The 18,149-nt window shown below is 35.9% G+C and overlaps 2 protein-coding genes across 2 annotated transcripts; one reads left to right on the top strand and one right to left on the bottom strand.

Annotated features, from left to right (window-relative positions):
- Positions 1-11,054: 11,054 nt before the first annotated feature.
- On the top strand, positions 11,055-12,840 carry LOC126593789 (alpha carbonic anhydrase 7-like). Its single transcript, XM_050259901.1, has 6 exons — positions 11,055-11,214; positions 11,434-11,651; positions 11,747-11,959; positions 12,056-12,265; positions 12,367-12,420; positions 12,506-12,840. The coding sequence occupies exons 1-6, from the start codon at positions 11,112-11,114 to the stop codon at positions 12,584-12,586; spliced, it is 879 nt and encodes a 292-aa protein (XP_050115858.1). The 5' UTR covers positions 11,055-11,111; the 3' UTR covers positions 12,587-12,840.
- On the bottom strand, positions 12,723-15,761 carry LOC126593788 (E3 ubiquitin-protein ligase RZFP34). The gene is made up of 12 exons (XM_050259900.1): positions 15,437-15,761; positions 15,253-15,340; positions 15,086-15,145; positions 14,637-14,669; positions 14,462-14,539; positions 14,294-14,337; positions 14,084-14,124; positions 13,910-13,992; positions 13,571-13,662; positions 13,394-13,463; positions 13,253-13,294; positions 12,723-13,178 (listed from the first exon to the last, which is right to left on the bottom strand). Exons 1-12 carry the CDS (start codon positions 15,529-15,531, stop codon positions 13,026-13,028), a joined length of 879 nt encoding a protein of 292 aa, XP_050115857.1. The 5' UTR covers positions 15,532-15,761; the 3' UTR covers positions 12,723-13,025.
- Positions 15,762-18,149: the final 2,388 nt, after the last annotated feature.

Genomic DNA, 18,149 nt, shown 5'->3' with positions numbered 1-18,149 from the left:
TCAAAACTCTTTCAAATCGATTATGAATTGAAACTTACTTTCAATTCTCCCTTTAGTGATAATACACTTTTTGGGTTTCCACAAACCATGAGTGACACCTAGCCGTATGTCATGGTTACCCAAGCTAATCAGAAGAGGTTAAGAACCTATTCAGTTTAGGATTACAAATGCAATACGGTCCTTCTCTAATACAATACTCTTGACCACATTGTTTGGTTTGATAGTTTATTCATGTCTACTATCCAATGTGAATCTTGTGCATATATGATTACTTTGAATGTGATTTGGAACGCATTCCTAAATCTCATTCATACTCTGGCCAGAGATTCTAAATCATATCATAGAGTATTCTCCCTCAAACGGTTTGAAGGTTAGAGATCCCTTGTTGCGCATTCACTTGCCTCCATGACTAAGTGGCTTAACCCCAACGATGCCGTGGACACCCCGATGGGGTGACTTTGACATAATCAAAGATCAAGGACTTAACCACAAGACAACTGTGATGCCTCAGGTCAAAGGACTAATTTGCATTATCCCAAACATGAGTTCTCATGTGACATGAGTATGAGAACTCTTCGTTGATCGCGTTCAGTGAACTCATTCTCTATTGAGCACCTACGTACTTGTCTTGATGTCACACACACCATTGACTCGAGACTAGTCACTCTCCCTGAGAGAAGACATAGCACGTACCGATCTTGACGGACTGTCAATGCCCAATTGGCAATCCTATGATCAGGAACATTTAGGATGTGTCTACGAAAGAATGGTCTCATAAATCTAACTTCATTAGATTACATTCTTCCAATCACATATTCCTTGGACTTTATCGTTTAAGCATATAACATTTATATGAGACGGCTCAAACAATAATCTTTGCCCTTTATAGTTAAACTAGATTAGTTTAACATGTAAAATGTCCGTAAAGTATCATCATATGATTGGCTTTAGGGCACATTTCCAACAGATGGACAACTACGTTCAAGATGCTTTCAAAAAGCTCTTTCCTCATCCAATACCACCTCCTAAAATCATGAGGAGGATATCTCAGACGTTCAATGAATAGTCTTTCATCATTCGGTCATGGCACTTTTCTCTATCATGCTGCATAAATGAACACCCCGTGACAAAACCACGATAGCTAGATTTGGCATGATGCTCATATTGCATAATCGAGTTTACAAATTCAGCTTCTTCATTGTTCATTTCTGCATCCCCAGTTGCAAGGCTTGCTTGGTATAGTGTCACCTGCATTGCCAAGCTACACCTTCTTCTATCACCCATTGATAAGATAGTGATGATTTTGAGGAAACAAAAACACTATGAAAGTTGGGTGATTGGTAAATATGTTGCGTGATGGTTAGATATTCAACCTATGTTTATATAGAGGATTATTGAAAGTTTGCATTTTATGTGTGTAGGTTTGTGTTTCATGTGTTTTGTATATAATTGGTATGTATTTCATGTGTTTCATGTGTTATACATCTCTATCATGTGTTTTGTATATGCTTCATATGTGTTTTGTGTGTTTTTTGTTTATACATCTCTATTATGTGTTTCATATTCTTCCATAGTGTTTCATGAGTTTCATGTGTCGATTTAATGATTTTTCAATATTTATCGGAATTTAAATAATTTGAGGTTAAAATGTTCATAAAATTAATTTAAAATATTCTACATAATTTTTTTTAAAGTTAATTTAAAAAAAGATAGCCTAAATCCATTCTTTAATAATCTGGGGCTAAAATTTTAGGCTAGAAGAGTTGGAGCAGAAAAGTTGTTTCTAGGTTAAAACCTAAATTTTTTAGCTAAAAATTTTAGGTCTTAACCCAAGGAATGGAGATAGTCTAACAGTTGGAGCTAAAAAGTTATTTCTGGGTTAAAACCTTAATTTTTTGGGCTAAAAATTTTAGGTTTTAACCCAAGAGTTGGAGATGGTTTTAAAGGGTTTACACGCAGGTAACCTATTTCGACCTGTTAAGGAAAAAATTATTTCCTCTTCGCTTGTAAGTGAGATGTCTTAGGTTCGATTCTCACCAAATGCAAATTTGAACCACATTATTGTTAGCCCATTGTGAGACTAAGCTCACCCCCTTCCCTAATGTAGATAATATCTTTTGTTCACAAAGTTAAACTACTAAAAAAACTTACTATGAAATACAATAGTCATTGTGTATATATGTATATATTAATATATTAAATATGTATTATTATATATTGTATATTAATCTCTATTAATTAATGAAACCCTCTTTGTCAATCAAAAGAGGGTGAAAAAACTACTTAGTCTTCTATCACACAAAAAAAATGATGGGCAATAATGTAATTTCACAGGTTCAAATTTTACTATTTTTTATTGAAGCCTCACCTACATGTGATGTTAAAATACCTCCAATATTAAAAAAATAATGAAATAAAAAAATAAAAAAACAAAAACAAAAACCTCCCACCCTACCATATTCTCTCTATCTCCCTCTCTCATTTTCATTTTCTAAAAAAATGTGTTCATACACACAAAGTGTGTAGGAAAATGCTAGTATATATTAAATTTATATATACTAAAACTCAAATTCCCAGTTACTATTCGTGGACAGTGGAGTGGCGAAAATGCCCTCAAATTATTTTACTAGCAGTGCTTTGTTTCAAATTATCTACAGTGAAAGGACGGTTATACCCTTCCGCTCCACCTGTCGACCATCGTTGTGCCTTCTGGCATCTTCCCTTGGTTTTCACTCTTTTTGCTTATGTTGCTTTTCATTTGTTCGTATAACATCCCACATCGCCTAGGGGAGTGGATAAGTAAACATTATATGTATATTCTCATCTCTACCTAGCACGAGGCCTTTTTAGGAGCTCATTGGCTTTGGGTTCCGTAGGAACTCCAAAGTTAAGCGAGAATCAGCGAGAGTAATCCTAAGATGGGTGACCTACTGGGAAGTTCTCGTGTGAGTTCCTAGAAACAAAACCGTGAAGGCGTGGTCGGGACCCAAAACGGACAATATCGTGCTATGGCGGAATTGAGCCTGGAATGTGGTGGCGGCCGGGGCCGGAATGTGACAATTTGGTATCAGAGCCAATCCCTGGCCGAAAGTGTGCCGACAAGGACATCGGGCCCCTAAGGGGGGTGGATTGTAACATCCCACATCGCCCAGGGGAGTAGATAATGTAAGTATTATATATATATTCTCATCTCTACCTAGCACGATGCTTTTTGGAAGCTCATTGGCTTCGGGTTCCGTAGGAACTCCGAAGTTAAGCGAGAATCAGTGAGAGCAATTCCAAGATGAATGACTCACTGGGAAGTTCTCGTTCAGCTATTCAAAACTTGCATGTGGGAGGGTTTTTTCCCAAATCTATGGGTTTTATTCTCTTCAATTTTAGATGTTAAGAATTGATTGTTTATTTTGGTGAGATATTTTATTAGCCTTTGTTATGTATTCTGATCAAGGATTGAATTGGGTTTGGGAGTTTTAATTTGATGATTTTTTTTATTCAAATTTTGAGTTGCAGGAATTTTAAATTAGTTTGTGTTATGGCTTTCAGATTTGGCGAAATATTTTATTGGCATGTGTTATGTGTTCTAATGAAGGTTTGAACACAGAAAAATAACCACACAAGCCTTGGCCTTTTGCATTGAGTATTTTGCTTTTTTTTTTCTTTTTTTTTTTGGTGATGTGGTTGTTTGATCTGATTTCATTTTTTATTTCAGGAAACGTTGCTATTCGAATTTTAGGGTTTTGTATAGAAGCTTGCAAGCCTTTTCTGATTAAGGTATATAATTTATGTTTTTCCTCTTAAATGTTTTCTTGAACAAAAGTTTAAATTTTTTTGGGTCTTATTTCGTTTGCAGATCTATTTAATAATAATAATAATTAATTTTTGGGGTTTTGTTTCTGTGTTTGGATTTTTAGTGTGGGTATTTGGTTCTTTTTTAATTTTGGGAAGCAGTGGTCATCGTTTTTTGCCTCTTTTATGTGTAGGGTTCCAAGTGCTTGAGGTTCCTCTCTCTCTCTCTCACTCTTTTATTCAATTCATGATCGAATTTCCTTTGTATGAATGTTGGATCTATTGCTTTCAACAAATTGTGCACTTTGTTTGGTGCGATTAATTTTTTGTGGTTTGATTTGGTGAATTTTTTGGAAAGTCCAAGTTCAATCCCATTTTGTCTGTAGCATGACAATCAATTGGAAACAACTTCAAATGGGAAGTTTTCACAAGGGACACATGTAAGTGGGGTTATGCCTGATGCTGATAGAGAATGCTTTTTGGAATTCCATTAAAGGAAATCTTGGGTTTTATTGAAGAAATTTTAAACCTAGAAAGCTTGGGTTTCCTGATGAGTTCTCTGACATTTTTTGTTAGGGTTTAGCTCTTGGGTTCTCTTTTCGTTGTTCAAATTTTTATGACTTTAATTTTAAAATATGGGTTAAAGAATTTTTCCTAAGTTAATTCATGATATTGTATGAAGTATGGTTTATTCTCTGTTCTCTTTTTAGTGAGGTATGAATTTACATGGAAATGTTTATATGCAGGCAGACTATGCCAGTTAAGAAACTATGGTATTCATATGTTCTGTAATTATTTTCATTTTATTTTGGATTTGTTCAAGTTCTAGATTGCACAATTGTAAGATGTTTTTTTAATTACAAGTATGTAATTGGTTCTGTACCAATATACAGTACTCAAATGCTCTCAACGAATACCCGCTTTCTCCCTCTCTCTCATGATAATCGATGCAGAGTACTAGACCCAGAGAAGGTGAGAATCTATACTTCCCAAACTTGGCCTCCCTTCTCGACTGTGGAATATCAACCGGTATACTTGAACTTCCCAAACTACGTTGAAATATTTGAGAAATGCAAAGTAAACAAAAGAGAAAAGGAATTTTAGAGAGAGTGATATAATAGTTGCTCTATAATTGTATGAATGAATTAACTATTCAACAGAGAGAGCTAGCAATTTATACAACAATTAATCACCTTGCTTAGCTCTCATGGTACATACTGAACAGACTAACAAACACTAACAACCTCTAAACTGATCTGCTGAGCTGGATCATTAACCTCTGTTTATATTTCTTATTTTATTTTCCATTATTTTGCAAGAAACCAAAGCCTTTCCATGCTCGACAGTTAATGTGTGCTTAAGTTAAGTCTGTTTTGTTTGATCATTATGTTATAATATTCTATGTGGTTGCAGGTTTGAAAAATGTAGGGAGACAGATCAGTTATGAACAAATTAGCATGGTTCATCCTAATGCTATATAAGTTAGGTTGCTGATTTGTTTCCTCATTTCTTCATTGGCGATTTGTGTTTTCAATGACTTTCCATTCTTGGGTAATAAGTTTTTGTCAAGAGTTAATGTGTTCAGTTTTTTTTTTTTTATTTATGTTTTGTGTGGTTTTGTGTCATGTGATTAGAGGTTCCAAAAGAGAAACATTACTTCTTTTATATGGTCAGAGGAGTGGGGAGAAAGTTCTGTTCAATTTTGGTTTTTCCGATGGCTTAGGAAGAAATTATGTCACTATTGATATAGCAGGTGTCCAACTTGCAGAAATTACAAGGTATGCTACAATCTATATTCTTCTTTCGTAGATTTTATTCAAATTGATAGATTTCGGTGAGAAAGAAACTTTTATCTTTTCTTTCAGTTAAGGACTCTTAGGACTTCAAATTTGTAAAAGATGTGAATATTAGAACAATGGCAATATAACCACTTTTATCTTTTCTTTTAGTTTAGGACACTTAGGACTTCAAATTTGTAAAAGATGTGAATATTAGTACAATGGAACCGCCAATCCATATGATTGTAAACAGATTTCAACATATATCTAAATAGTATTGCATATCGTATATATTTAGAACTTTTCACATGTTTTATACAGTTTTAACACCCGCAACATCACGCGGGCACCGTTGCTAGTATGTACTATTATGTTATTATTCTATATAAGTTAAAAATCATTTAAGTTTTATTTATTTATTTTTATTATGAGAGTTGCTTATTTATCATTATTAGGATAAATTTTACTTAACCTATTCAAAATTCAAATAAAAAGAGACAGACTATTAATTTTAGAGTCTACAACACACATATTCTTATTATCATTACTGGAATAAATTCTAGTTTAGTATTAGTATAGGCAAAAATACAAACATTCAATTTTAGAGTTAACGACCTAACAAAGTTTTTTACTCTCTCCCCTACAGCTAATGAGTTGCACTACAATCTCATACCTCATATTTTATATAATGCAATATTATACCTGATCTTACGAATTAATTGCAATGTCTAGTCTCAGTCAATTTCTTTGTAAATAATGACATGACAAACTTGAAATCCACTTCCTCACCAACTGGATTGAGAAATCAATTAGATATTAAAAATATTAAAGATTAATTAAATTAAGAGGAAATGGGAGGAATGGTCCCTGAACTATGCTCGAATTGTAGATTTGGTCCCTAAACTAAAAAATCATTAGATTTGGTCCCTGAACTTAACAAAATGTATAGCATTGGTCCCTCTATACTAACACCGTGAGATTTTCCATTAGTTTGATGACGTGGTCTTTGTGGGCTCCATATTTGTGTTCACTAAATGCCGTGTGGCTTAAAAATTCAAAATAAAAATAAATACAAACATAGAAAAAGAAAAAAAATAAAAAAGTAAAAGTTATCTCTCTCTCTCTCTCCCGTCTTCCCTTTTGCCTCGCCTCCTCCAAACCCCAGCCACACGCCATTGATTCTGGTGCTTCCGTTTTTTTTAGATTTCATTTTTAGTTTTATTTTCTCTTAAGATTTTCTTGAATTTTTTGTCTAGTTCTTCGCCGACGTCGCCGATTTCAACTGGGTCCGGATTAGAGTTGGGATTGCGGATCTAGATCGGGATATTTGAATAACGGTGTACCAGTCAGGTGGGTTTTGATCGGTGACGGCAAGGAAAGAAGATGGAATGTCGCCGACCTCACCACCGCCGAGCGCCGTCTCTGGGTGATCACCACGGCGACATCATGCCATTTGATCTGGGCGCCAAACTCCCTCGCCGACTTCACCACCGCCGAGTGCCGTCTCCTCCAAATTCCAGAAAGCTCCAAGAAACCATGGCGTCGGACTTCTTGGTCTCCCTCGCCGCCATCCTCTTCGCTCTCTCTCTCCTTCCCGGGAGCACCTCGCTGTTCACCACCTAGCCATGATCCGCGCTCTGACTCGACGCCTCCGACCCAGCCATGATCCGCGCCTTCCTCCTCTCCTTCTCCCTCAAGGCGTGCTCGATCGATGCGACCTCCCTCTCCGTCGCAGTTCGTCGTCGCAGAAGGGAAGAAGGGAAGACGGGAGAGAGAGAGAGAGATAACTTTTACTTTTTTATTTTATTTTCTTTTTCTATGTTTGTATTTATTTTTATTTTGAATTTTTAAGCCACATGGCATTTAGTGAACAAAAATATGGAGCCCACAAAGACCACGTCATCAAACTAACGGAAAATCTCACGGTGTTAGTATAGAGGGACCAATGCTATACATTTTGTTAAGTTCAGGGACCAAATCTAATGATTTTTTAGTTTAGGGACCAAATCTACAATTCGAGCATAGTTCAGGGACCATTCCTCCCATTTCCTCTTAAATTAAAATTAATGAAAAGTAAAATCCTTCCCCCTTCGTCTCCACCGAATCCCTTCTCCAGTTCGCCAGAAACAAATTCCCGGGAAACTTGGAGGATTTGAGGAATCTAGTCGGGTTTCAAGGTCCCAACAATAATCCCCTCCACAACCTTGCCCAGCTGAAACATCACCAAGATTAGAAGCTCAGCATGGTTTCGAAGATCAACAATGGCTTCGACAAGAATCTCAATTTGAATTCTAACAATTGTTCCACTTCCAATGAGTTCCGACATGGCAATCACGATAATTTCAGTTTGAATTTCAATTATGGGAGCAGGAACGGCTAGGCGGATGCAGTGGGTCTGCAGCTGGGTCGCGAGGATCTGCATTTGCCAAAGCAATTGGAGATGGCGGCGAGTCCTACATTGGTGCACTCAGGGTCTTGACAGGTACATAATCTCTAGATCCAACAATTGGAAATGGCAGTGAGTCTTATATTTTAGAACTGAAGCTTTTCTAGGTGGATCTCTCAACTAACGAGAAATTTGTAAGTGTGACCGGTATACGGGTGGTTTCATCACATGTCATTATACAAATTATGATATATGTATGCTAAAAAGTTAATAACTTAAGAATTAAAATTTCTCACAACTCATATTAAAACACGTAATGTGTCACTTGTGTATCCTTCGTAATTAAAATTTTCTGCTCAACCACCAGAGAAGTTTTTAGTTGTGACGAGAATAAAAGTGGTACACCATTGTGTTTTATTAAGAGTGGTGGGAAGTTTTATTTTTTAAGTTATTAACTTTTTAGCACACATATCTCACCATTTGCATAATGACACGTGATGTACTACTCCATATGCCGGTCACATTGAATAATCTCTCTAACCACGGAGGCCACTCACACACGAAGTGCTCCCTTTCTTTCGTGGGAGTGGGCCCCTATAACTGAGGATGTTGTTTAGCGCTCAACAACTTCAAGTCCACACAACCACCACCACGGCACCACCCTCAACACCACCAAAACCAACAGCCACATTGCCATAATAATGTCGTTGTGCGTCCCGCTTTGCTCAACGGTTCTAATATCAAAGAGAATGTACGGCATCGGTGTTTTCATAGAAGGTCATCATTGACTAGTTATATAGTCTTAGCCTGAAGCATGGTGATGGAATTTTTGCACAATAAGGTGAGACCATGAGAGAGAGGTGGTGATGGGTGTGCTGGCTTATGGCGTGGGAGGCGTCTGACTGGGTTTAGTGCTAGGATTAAAAAGGTGGGCCCTTTTTTAAACTAATTTGATTTTATTTTACGTGTCACATGTTTCACATTAGTATAAGTCATCATTTAATGGTCAAACTAACGGGTTGACTAACAAATGTAAAAAATTGCAATCAAATCATAAGTTTGTGTATGACATTGTAAAATTTTAAAGATGAAGTATGACATTATAGTTGCACCCAAACTTAAGGGTGCACAATGTAATTTAACCTAAATGTTTTATCCTCTTAAAAGTTAGATTAAAACATTATAAAACACTTTGGAAAATAAAAATATCAAAGTAATTTAAAAATACCAAACACATTAAAAACTATATTAATTAATTTACAAGTACGAAAAAATATGAAAAAATATGCAAATGCTCATGATCGCATCCTCTGCGCTTTGAGATGGGTATACCATTGTTTGAATTTTTAAAACCCTACAAACCCTTGTGAATAGTATTTTTAGGATATGTCCAAATAAATAAAAATAAATAATAATTTATGTACAAGTGTGAAAAATGTCAAGGAATATATAAACGCTCGTGTTTGGATCATCCACGCATAGGCGATGGTTACATTGCAGTTTAGATTTTTAAAATCCTCCAAAAAGCCTCATGAATAATGTTTTTTATTTGAGTGCAAATTAATAAAATTCATAATAATTATTGTAGTGAAAAATGTAAAAAATAAAGATAAACAATCCCTCGTAATGACAAGCTTTCCAACTTTCATGAAGGGTTCAACTCCGAAGTCCGACACCATAATCCATAAACCTTATATTTATATTTGACCGTCGATTGTTGTTTATTCTTTATTATTCTCACCGAATATCATTTTTTTATATTTTCTTTTTTGAAAACATGATCTTTTAGCGGATATAGAAAAATGAATGGTGCAAATCGTGATATCACGTTCCGATATTTATGGTTAACTAAAATACGAGTCAATGTTATATAGTTTTAGAGGCTTTATAAACTCGGAGCAATATTTTCACTAACGTTAAAACTTTGAACGTAATATCAACAAAGCAAACCATTCATCTTCATTCATCCTTCGAAAGATCATGTTTTCAAAAAATAAAATCTGGAGAAAAAAATGGTGAGAAGAATGGAGCGTAAATGAAAACGACAATCAATTGTTAAATTTCGACCTATAGTTTATGTAATTATAATAGCAAATTTCGAAGTTGAGCTCTTTACGAAAGTTGTAAAGCTTGTCCTTATGAGTGATATATCTTTTTTATATTTTCCACACTTCTATATTAATTAAAGACAAATGTGTTTTTATGTTTTGAACTATTTATGTAACAATGTGGTATGTATATAATAATTTAGGATTATGTTTGTCATTTGATTATTTATTGGTTTAAAATATGTTTTCTTTAACAAGATTTGGATCGGGCCATATTACTTATTAACGGATCAAGTTCGGCTTGGGTCATTTATCCGTTTATTTTAAGAGGTATTACACGACACAACCCGTTAAAATATCAAGTATGACACTAAAACAACACGAACACAAAAAACACGACACGAATATCAGGTCTGTTGGTAACCACTCGTCCTGTCATGGAGTCGGATGTAACCAGTTTCCTAAGAGGTTTTAACCACCTCTTACCAAAACACATACACCAAATATATATAGTTTGATCTCACTCATATTAAGAGTAGAACTCAAACTCATACATTACTAAAAACATATCCATAAAAATCGAAAGCATGAATAAGTTGTATCCAAAAAAAGGACATGAATATGTGTACCTCCACACCAAAACAACCGTTGATGGTATTTTTGCTTCCTGAGTTAATTTTGTAGCTATATTTTTTATTCTCAGTCTACGAAACTTAGATTCCCCTTAATCTAGAGATAATTATAACAAGAATGATTTGCGGACAGAAATATTTTGTTAGAGACAGAGAGATTAATTACATAAATCAAGGAGTTAAAAGAATGAGAGGGACATACTGGCCAGAGGTTTTACAACAGTCATATATATTTATATTGGGTGTAAATTAACCACATTTAGTTACTACAACTTCCAAAATTTCGGTACAAAACAAGTAAATTTACCCACCAAAAATCCAAAAAAAGTAAATTAAAAAAGCACAAAAAGGGACTGGCACATCATGGAGAATTTGTGATTTGGTTTTCCATCTATTGGCAATTGCAACACATTTTGAAATAAAACCCAGGAGAGAAGAGATCTTGGGGGTATAGCAATTTGTGACAATTGCCTCTCAAAACATGTTTGGATCAAAGCAAATCCACCTTGGCTTCATTGCATTCACACTGTTTCTTCTGTGCTGGGATGCATCACCCATTAGAGCTTCCAAATTTTCCAATGAGGGTAATGTCTATATGCTTGCTTTTTTTTCGACATCGTCGTCATCTTATTCATCATCATAAACGTCATTCATTTAGAAAACAATATTCTAAACTGCTTTAATTTATGGGAATCGATGGGGATTGGAATTCGGGCATTGGGAGGGCACAGTGCTCTGGCCTACTAGCCTGACTCACGTTTGGACATCGCAATCTTATTGAGTTTGGATTTTTGGTGCAGAAGATCCCATAGAATTTGTATACACTGAAGGGGACAAGAGAGGACCAGAATATTGGGGAGACCTTAAGGAAGAATGGAGCACATGTAAGGATGGAAAACTACAATCACCTATAGATTTGAGGGATGCCATTGCAGACAAAGTTAACTCAACTTTGGATCATCTTAAAATCCATTACAAGCCTACCCAAGCCTTGATGAAGAACGAAGGTCATGCTATTTCGGTAAGAAAGTGTGAAATCCCGTTTCTGTTTTCTTGTTTTATTCACCGTCCACGGCATGAGTTTTTACTGCTTTTGTTGTAATTTTGACAAAGCAGGTTGTGTGGGAGGGTGATGCCGGAGGAGTCACGATCAACGGCACAGAATACTTGCTCCGGCAATGCCATTGGCACGCGCCCTCCGAGCACACCATCGATGGCAAAACCTATGATGTGGAACTGCACATGGTTCACAAAGACACGAGCAACACTCGTGTAGCTGTGGTTGGATTCCTCTACAAAATCGGCAAACCCAATCCTTTCATCACACAGGTTAAAACTCCCATCATTACGCTGTAAAAACTCGTTTCAGTAAAAGCTAGAAAAGGCGAATATAGGAAGATCAATGGTGGTGTTCCTACTTTTCAGGTGAGAAAGGCGATACGGTCTATGATTAAAAAGCCAACGGAGGTCCACTTGGGAGTGGTCGATCCGAGGAAGATGAAAAAGGCTCAGAAGGGGAAGCAGGATGCGGCAAAGAGGAAGATGAAGAGGATGAGCTCAAAATTTTACAGATACATGGGATCGTTCACAACCCCTCCTTGCACCGAAGGAGTTACTTGGACCATAAACAAACAGGTACAGCCACTTCATCTGCCCTGAAAAATTTTCCCAACTCTTGCGAATTCACATTTTGGTACCCGAAAACGAGAACCAAGCTGATTACAAAGTGTTCGCAGGTACATACAGTTTCACGATCACAGGTGGCGTTGCTTCAAAAAGCCGTTTACAAGGTGAGTAGCGTGCATGTCTTCGTGAAGTGATTCTTCCAAATAACCAGCCACACCTACTAACTCCTCTTGATTTGTCTGAATGCAGTATGCAGAGATGAATTCAAGACCAGTACAACCTCTAAATGACCGGGAGGTCAAGCTCCACGGCTCATCGTTCAGCAAGTGAGACATTCATAACTAACATCTTGGCAAATTTTATATGTACTACAGAAACTGTGTGTTCAAGTCTATCTCAGAAGGTCTACGTTTGCTTTCAGTTTCTCTCTTCAATAAATCTATATGTACTTCAGAAGTTGCATACCTATTTGTAACTGTATTACATATTTATTTCATGATAGTTACTGAAACGTTGTAGCACTTTCCATTGATGAAGCCTCATACAATGGATTCCCATTTCAAATGCAAAATGCTTTCGCCCTACCCATTAGCATACGAAAATTGTCTCAAATATGACCAAATTTCCTGCGACTAAACCTATGGAGAAACTTACTGGCCTAAGAACAGAGGGACTGGCAATACCAATTTTCCCCCCGTCACAACTAAACGCTGACTTTTTTTACATAATTTGGGAAGTAATACATCATAAGTTTTGATCTAGAGGTTAGTCACCTCATCGTTGCAGTAATCCTTGACGAGCATGATGCTGGCCCTCCTCGTGTTCTCCTTGTATTGTAGGATTTGCACTTGAGGCACTTGTGTCCCACAATGTGAAAATTGACCTCAGATATTTCTCCACAGTCGTTGCAGAGGATCCAAACCTAACCAAAAGTGCAAAATTTAATTACCTAATAGTTGCAGAAGCCACAGAAAGTGATCATCTGGGTATACATACCATCTTATTTAGATACTTTAGAGGCATGAGAGTCCCCGCAACCTGAAAATTGATTTGAAAGAGATCGGTAAACAAGAAAGACAGGTAACTAAGAGGTAGTCATACCACTCATTAAATTGAATCATCGAATCCTAGATTTACCTCCTCATCAAGTTTTTCCCACACACGGGACATATCGCGGAATGATTTTGAGCAAACTGGGCACGAATACCTGCACAGTTCTATACATTTAATATGGCTACAGTTTCTTTACCATTTGTAACAACCTATATCAGATTATCAGCATATATAAATATCTTGAAAACAAAAATGAATTACTGGAAATGCCGCTGCATCTCTTTTACACATTCCAAATGTATAGTGTGTCCACATCGCAAGACAGTAATGTCTTCCCTTGTATCGAAAAGAAACTGCACAAATACTGATGTGAGTTGGCGCACTACAACGCAGAAAACTCAGTATATAATACTTGTAATTTTTAAATTTGTTCAAAACTTTCAGTCCATTTTTTTAACTATTAGAATTTTAACCACTCGAGGGAGCCTCGATATATATCCAAATCTTGAAAAAGAGGCTAAAAGTCATTAGTTTGTTAGAAAGAATGTTAACTTTCCAAATTTCCCTTAATACTTGGACATGGTATCCTCCAAACTTTACCTCAAAGCACACAGGGCAATTATGATGCATTGCTTTTTCCACACAATTGTGTGAATCCTTCAACGCATTTGAGTAACAACATCCTAAAATATAGATAGAGATATCTAAATTAGACTATCTATAGAAGTATGATTAAAGAATGTAAAAGTTAAAAACCAAAGGTTAACATCTTACCACATTTGTTACAGTGGAAAAAATTCTCCCCACCTCCAGTTCTGTAAAAACAATTAAAACAGACTTAGACACGTGCAAAGACTTATCGATGAAGAAACTTTTCTGGACAGAAGATAATGAAAGGTAAAACGTATTCATAACAATTTAAGAACATAGCAACAAGAAAACAAACGACAAAATCAAACACAAAAGTGTAGAAAAAAGTCCAACCTGCAGATACCGCATTCATCACAATGATACTGTTTCTTCGAAACCTAGCAAAAAATAAAAACTTGGATTTTTCGATGATGCAAGTGTTTTCAAAACAGGGTTTATAATTATGAGAATATGAACTAAATAATCTCTCTTTTTTTCAGCAGATTAGAATTCAGGGCTTACGTCATCGTCAAAGAACTTGCATTTGGAGCAAAAATAGTTTCCCATGCAAACCCCACATTGGATACAGAGCTGTTGAACCTGAAAAAGATATCAGAGCTTGAGAATCCATTAACCTCAATCCTTAGATTTCGAAATACAATTATCATTATCGGAATTTTCTAAAAACAAGGCTTACATCTTGTTCTTTGTTGCACAAGGAGCAGATGATCTGAAAGATACAAGGCAAGGCAACCAAAGTAAAACTGGATCAGTAACATTTCCCAATGATTAACAACTTCAAAAGAAAATGGTATGACGAGGGCCGAGGGGAATAACAGGAAAGAGGCATAATATACACCTTATCCATCAAGTTTAGATCTTCTAATGTTAACCCTTTTAACGCTACACGTGATTAGCAAACATAAATGGAAAGCAAATTCACATCCAGCAAAACCCAGATAAAATCAGATCTCCATGGAGAAAAATGCCCAACAATAGTTTCTAATTCTATTCCAATTTCCAAATTCCTTTTCTTCTTAACTATTTTTTTTCTATATAACGATATATTTACACCAAGATGAGGGAATAAATTGGTATCAAACTCGACATTGATGTGATTAATGAGGGGGTCTAAAAGCAACTGACCCTTTTCACATCGTGGCGAGGAACGTCATGGCGATCAAGAGGATCAACTTCCAATGAATTCTGCTCCAAATAAACATATTACCACAATCATAAGAGGCCGAATTTCACAACGATCACGAAATCAATAAAAACTCGAAAACCAAAAAAAAAAAAAAAAAAGAACAGACCTTAGCTTCGTTATGGCAATGCCTGCAATCGAATATCTGATCACAGCAGGGTGCTCTGATCTTACACCTCCGTCTGTAATGCGCGCACCTTCAAAAATCCATCATACCAACAACAATTAATCACAAAAATTCAGCTCAAAAATAAATAAAAAATTAAATTAAATTGAATCTTAATGAGAAATACCCGAAATTCCCAGATACCATCTCGGTGAGAGAGTTGACTTTCTGGTGAGAATGGTCGTCGTCAATAGAAACCTGGGGCTCGAATCCGCCGTCCATTCGCCTAAATAAGCTGAAAACAAGGTTACCCAGAAGAGAAAATTGAAGCTTGAAGCGAACTGAAAAATGGCGAGGAGAGAGAGGAAGGCCGAAGGGGAAGGCCTTGCAATTTGGCTTTGCAGAGAGCTCTCAAGTAAAAGGCAAAGCTGCTGCGGTGAGCGCCTGATGAGAAAATGAGGTGCGTTTATCAGTTTCTGATATCTTTCTTGTTGGAGTGACGAAACTGATGACGAGGCGACACGGCAGCGTTTCCCGGTAATAATTGCACCTCTTGATATAAAAAAATAAATAAGTTAAAAATTTTAAATAATAAATAAATAAATAATGATTTTTATCACAAATGATTTTTGAAATTGACTTTCACCATCATGATAGTTCCTAAAATTAAAAATCAATCAATGTATTGTCTAAAAATAGGTGTCTCAAATCAATGTGATATTTCCATCACAATTCTGTTAAAAATTTTGTTAAGTGCTGATGTGGCATATAAATGGGCTCTACAAGATTTACGGGTTTTTACCACAAATAGTCCCTGAAATTGACCTACATCATCAAAATGGTCCCTGAAATTGACCACATCATCTTGAAAATGGTCCTTGAAATTGACCACACTATCAAGATGGTGTTTGAAATTGAAAATCGATTAATGTAGTCCTTGAAAATAGGTATCGCAAATCAATATGATCATTCCGCCACAATTCTGTAAAAAAAATTGTTATGTGCTAATGTGGGTTTAATAATTAATTAAAAGAGTTGTCTAAATACTTTTTTGCAAAATAGAAATTTTTTTTTTCTTATAATAAAGCCTACACCAATGAGAGATCCCTTCCATAAATTCTCAAAGGCACAAGGCTTAACCAAGGCCTAAAAGGGGTTGTGGAAATAGTTTTCAACCAACAATAGACGCACCTCAGTTATAACCGTATTATCTCAAGGTAGACATTGTCGTTCTTTGCATCACCAGACCACCAGGAAAGCGTTGAACAATCTCTCCAAGATTAAGATTGTGAGGATATTGATCGCCTAAATGTTAACGGTAATGTCCCAAAAGTCATTGCCAATCGGTCAAGTCGTCACCAAAGGTGATCTTGATCCAAGTTCAATTCAGTGAAAGGTGCCGAAGTGTGTAACAATATGTGTAATGAGAATTTTTTTTTTTTTTTTTTTTAAAGAATAGAGAGCAAAGGAGGTAGAGAAATGTGGACTAACATCAAAGGTGATTGCAAGACTAGACTTTTGGGTTGACAATTTTTTTTATTAACTATTAAATTATTAAAGCCTATTTGTAATTTTTTTTTATTTAATTAGACTTGTGTGACCCATTTATGTGTCACATCAGCACATAATAGAATTTTTGATATAATTGTAACAGAAGAATTACATTGATTTGAGACACTTACTTGTGGGACTACATTGAGCAATTTGCAATTTTAGGGACCATTTTGATGTTGCGAGTCAATTTCAAGAACCATTTTGATATCCCGGGTCAATTTCAAGGACCACTTGTGAGAAAAAAAAAATTGACTTATGGGGCCCATGCCACTTTCAACACTTAACAGAATTTTTAACAGAACTGTAACGGAAGCACCACATTGATTTGCGACAGTTATTTTTCAGGGATTACATTGTTTGATTTTCAATTTCAGGGACAATCTTGATGGTGAGGGTCAATTTTAGAGACTATTTGTAATAAAAACCTATAAAAAAATTGTGATAATTGCATACATGTGTATTTTTTTATGTAATTAATATTTAGTTTCAATAACGTTTGTAGACTAGTTACTATTCTAAAAATCCCCGCCTAGACGCCAGGCGGTTGGCCACCACCCCGATTAATGCTTAGACGTTTGAAATTTAAGAAAAGGCTCATATACCTGCTGAGGCGCTTGCCTAGACCGTCTAGTCACCCGCCTAGCCCGACTAGACTCACCTAGGTTGCGACTCACTTAGACAGAGAATAGATATCTTTCCCTTTGCATTTTTTTTTCCAATAAATTGTAAGAGACTTGTTGAATACTTAAATGAATACACATTATATGCATGTTCCCAATGTTTTCATTATGTTCAAATACCTCTTAATATATATATATATATATATATATATATATATATATATGTCATTCTATTTTGTAGTTTATAATGAAATTATATATATTTTAAGTATAAACGGACACTTATTTACACAAAATATAATATATTTACTTAAATCTACCTAGTCTGCCTAGGAGCTAGGCCACAGCTCTCCGCCCGACTAGCGTCTAGCGTCTTTTAGAACCTTGAGACCAGTATTTCACACCTCATGTTCTAGGTTCGTTTTATGGCTGGTGAATCACATGATGGCAGCTGAGGAAGGCTGAAATACCTTTGTGAGTCTTTCCGGTCTCCAGAAAAGTAGACTATCATACCGAAACCACCAACTGATCTCCTTTTAAAAAAAGAATAGCATGTTAACCTTACCTTAATCCACTAGTTTCGCTGGATTAGTGAGACGTGCCCTAATTTGAAATTTGTATCGAAGTTTCTCTCTTAAATTTGTGAGTTAAGGAATCAATTTTAGATTCTCTAATCAGGCAACCATATTGACATTTATCTAATTTATCTTCTAAACTTTGAAGTTG

This window comes from Malus sylvestris, chromosome 12, assembly GCF_916048215.2.
Source record: "Malus sylvestris chromosome 12, drMalSylv7.2, whole genome shotgun sequence".
Lineage (NCBI taxonomy): Eukaryota > Viridiplantae > Streptophyta > Magnoliopsida > Rosales > Rosaceae > Malus > Malus sylvestris.
Note: the sequence above shows the minus strand (reverse complement) of the source record. Positions and strands in the feature narration are given on the sequence as shown.